The sequence below is a fragment of the Sinocyclocheilus grahami genome, unplaced genomic scaffold, assembly GCF_001515645.1.
Source record: "Sinocyclocheilus grahami isolate Dianchi unplaced genomic scaffold, SAMN03320097.WGS_v1.1 scaffold201.1, whole genome shotgun sequence".
NCBI lineage: Eukaryota > Metazoa > Chordata > Actinopteri > Cypriniformes > Cyprinidae > Sinocyclocheilus > Sinocyclocheilus grahami.
Genome location: NW_015505380.1, coordinates 1157426 through 1161291, shown reverse-complemented (window position 1 = coordinate 1161291; position 3866 = coordinate 1157426). Strand labels below are relative to the sequence as shown.

The window sequence follows — 3866 nt, the reverse complement described above, 5'->3', positions numbered from 1 at the left end:
TCTCACACACACACACACACACATTCTCTCTCTCTCTCTCTCTCTCTCTCTCACACACACTCACACACACACTCACACACGCTAACACACCCCCACCCTCACACACACACTCACACACACACACACACACACACACACTCACACACACACACTCACACACTCACTCACACACACTCACACTCACACACAGGCGATCAGAGGCGCTGAGAGACTTACAGTCATCAATCCGCCCACCAGGTCATTTGTGTGAGGATCTTCCTCTTTAGTACCGAACTGAGGAGAGTATAACTCTGTCGTCCGCAGGATCTCCAGCACACGGTCCAGCGCTTCGGCCACCGGCATCGGACTACTCTCCTGAGCCGCGTTGATGATGTTTATCACCTATACACACACACACACACACACACACATTTTCAGAATTAAAACATGAGCCCACACAACCACAATAACACACACACATACATGCCCCACTTTTTAACATGAACCTGCAAAAAAACACACACACACACACACACTAATGTACCTTAGTGATGGGAGCTTCAATAGTCATGGAGTGGATTCTGGCCATAGACGAGTATCTCCTCTGAGAACTTCCTGCTAAACACAAGATCATCTGAAAACATCCTTCACTTCACATGCTCCTGAGCACAGGGTCAGAGGTCAAGGGTTAGTCAGGGAGAGTTTTATGGCTTTCAGACTGAGACATGTTTTATAAAGCTCATTTATTTTATGAAGTTATATTTTTGGGGTATTTTATGCTTTTATTGTTGATTGGACAGTGGAGATACGAAAGGAAAGCATAGGGAAGGGGAGAGAGGGGAATGGGATCGGCAAAGGACCATGAGTCTGGATTCAAACTCGGGTCACCGGAAGCACAGCACAAACCACAAGCTATCAGCGCCGACAAAGCTAATTTCTTTAAAAACCAATCCTAAATGCAGTAAACTCACTAAAGATGAGCGGACAGATGTACATATGATGTGACGAGCCGTTTGCACACCGAAGCAGTTACATGTTAAATCTCAACGCTCCGCCTTTGGGAGGAGCTCTGAGTGAGGGGCGGGGTTTGGGTTGAGGGTCAAATGTCAGGGGTCAGCAGTGTCATCTCACCATCACTTCCTCTAGAGGTCGTCGAGCGAACGTCCAGCGATCCTTTCCTTCGGTCCTTATGCTTGCTGGACTGCTGAATATCTGACACACAATGACAACAACAACACATCAGCACACCTAAACACACACACACACACCCGAATACACGCAAACACACACACACACACACCTGAACAACACACACTTTCTCTCTCACACACTCCCACACACTCTCTCTCACACACACTCACTCACACACACACACACACTCACACACACTCTCTCTCACACACTCTCTCTCACACACTCTCTCTCACACACTCTCTCTCACACACTCTCTCTCACACACTCTCTCTCACACACTCTCTCTCACACACTCTCTCTCACACACTCTCTCTCACACACTCTCTCTCACACACTCTCTCTCACACACTCTCTCTCACACACTCTCTCTCACACACTCTCTCTCACACACTCTCTCTCACACACTCTCTCTCACACACTCTCTCTCACACACTCTCTCTCACACACTCTCTCTCACACACTCTCTCTCACACACTCTCTCTCACACACTCTCTCTCACACACTCTCTCTCACACACTCTCTCTCACACACTCTCTCTCACACACTCTCTCTCACACACTCTCTCTCACACACTCTCTCTCACACACTCTCTCTCACACACTCTCTCTCACACACTCTCTCTCACACACTCTCTCTCACACACTCTCTCTCACACACTCTCTCTCACACACTCTCTCTCACACACTCTCTCTCACACACTCTCTCTCACACACTCTCTCTCACACACTCTCTCTCACACACTCTCTCTCACACACTCTCTCTCACACACTCTCTCTCACACACTCTCTCTCACACACTCTCTCTCACACACTCTCTCTCACACACTCTCTCTCACACACTCTCTCTCACACACTCTCTCTCACACACTCTCTCTCACACACTCTCTCTCACACACTCTCTCTCACACACTCTCTCTCACACACTCTCTCTCACACACTCTCTCTCACACACTCTCTCTCACACACTCTCTCTCACACACTCTCTCTCACACACTCTCTCTCACACACTCTCTCTCACACACTCTCTCTCACACACTCTCTCTCACACACTCTCTCTCACACACTCTCTCTCACACACTCTCTCTCACACACTCTCTCTCACACACTCTCTCTCACACACTCTCTCTCACACACTCTCTCTCACACACTCTCTCTCACACACTCTCTCTCACACACTCTCTCTCACACACTCTCTCTCACACACTCTCTCTCACACACTCTCTCTCACACACTCTCTCTCACACACTCTCTCTCACACACTCTCTCTCACACACTCTCTCTCACACACTCTCTCTCACACACTCTCTCTCACACACTCTCTCTCACACACTCTCTCTCACACACTCTCTCTCACACACTCTCTCTCACACACTCTCTCTCACACACTCTCTCTCACACACTCTCTCTCACACACTCTCTCTCTCTCTGATTGTAGTTTAATTGAGTGGTGATTTGCATATCATGCATCTATTACTCTCTGCCCATCACACCATCAGATTGTGTGTAAACACTGTGACTCTGGTACCTGTCTGTGATTCGGCCTGGACTCGCTCACAGGACTTTTCTGTCTGGATCAAAACACACATATCAGTCATAAACATCATCACAACACAAACACACCACAGTATCACTATCGGACAACTGAACGTCTGCTTACCTTGTTATGGTCGTTTAAAGGCCTGTTAACAGACACACAGTGCCTGATTTTACTACAGGAGAGACGGAGACAGACATATTAACATGTGAACACACGATCAAACTAGAGTCACCTGACCCTCGGCCAGCAGGAAGCTGAATTACATTTCTTCAGAAATAAAAATAAACACGTTTGTTTTGAAATGAAGCTGAAATCAGTCATTTTATTTTCTAAAGGAACAGAGTAAAACATTAAAGCAGAAAGACAGAAACGCTGCCTACCCTCCCTGTCCAACGACAGGCGTCATCTTCACATTCTGCTGCACACTGTCTCCGTTCTTCTTTTTGGCATAATAAACCCCCTGCCACTCCTGAAACACACACACACACACACACACACTTATGAGAGAGGATCCAAACAGCATACAGAAGCAGGTCTCAGGTCTGACGGAGAATCAAAGTTCAACCCCTGCGGCTTCAAACGCTCCTCCAGCTGAGTGTGTGTGTGAGTGCGTGTGTGTGCGTGTGTGTGTGTGTGTACCTGGTATTTATCACGTTATGGGGACCAAATATCCCCACAAGGATAGTAATACTAGTAAATTTTGACCTTGTGGGGACATTTTTGAGGTCCCCATGAGGAAACAAGCTTATAAATCATACAGAATTAGTTTTTTTGAGAAAGTAAAAATGCACAAAGTTTCCTGTGAGGGGTAGGTTTAGGGGTAGGGTTGGTGTAGGGCAATAGCACATACAGTTTGTACAGTATAAAAACCATTATGCCTATGGAATGTCCCCATAAAACATGGAAACACAACGTGTGTGTGTGAGAGAGAACTTCAGTGTTTTCCTTCAGCAGTTCTCCATGCTGGTATCCCATGATGCACTCATACGCTGGATTGACGTACTGTGACAGAAGCATGTGGACAAACCAGAGTCACAGTCTCAGTATCTAGAGCTGGTATCTGAGATTACTGTGTCTGATTTGACTTGTTGTGTGTGCGTGTGTGTGTGTGTGTGTGAGTGTGTGAGCGTGTGAGTGTGTGTGTGTGTGTGTGTGTG

At 47.0% G+C, this 3866-nt stretch overlaps 1 protein-coding gene across 1 annotated transcript in view; it reads right to left on the bottom strand.

Annotated features, from left to right (window-relative positions):
* LOC107595362 (high affinity cAMP-specific and IBMX-insensitive 3',5'-cyclic phosphodiesterase 8A-like) overlaps positions 1-3203 on the bottom strand; it is a 12192-nt gene extending 8989 nt beyond the window's left edge. The window contains exons 1-6 of the mRNA XM_016285744.1: positions 3090-3203; positions 2830-2881; positions 2698-2740; positions 1111-1191; positions 524-594; positions 217-381 (exon numbers count right to left, since the gene is read on the bottom strand). Of these exons, the coding sequence (XP_016141230.1) occupies positions 217-381; positions 524-594; positions 1111-1191; positions 2698-2740; positions 2830-2881; positions 3090-3115 (438 nt within the window). The 5' untranslated portion in view covers positions 3116-3203. The remainder of the gene's footprint in view (positions 1-216; positions 382-523; positions 595-1110; positions 1192-2697; positions 2741-2829; positions 2882-3089) is intronic.
* Positions 3204-3866: the final 663 nt, after the last annotated feature.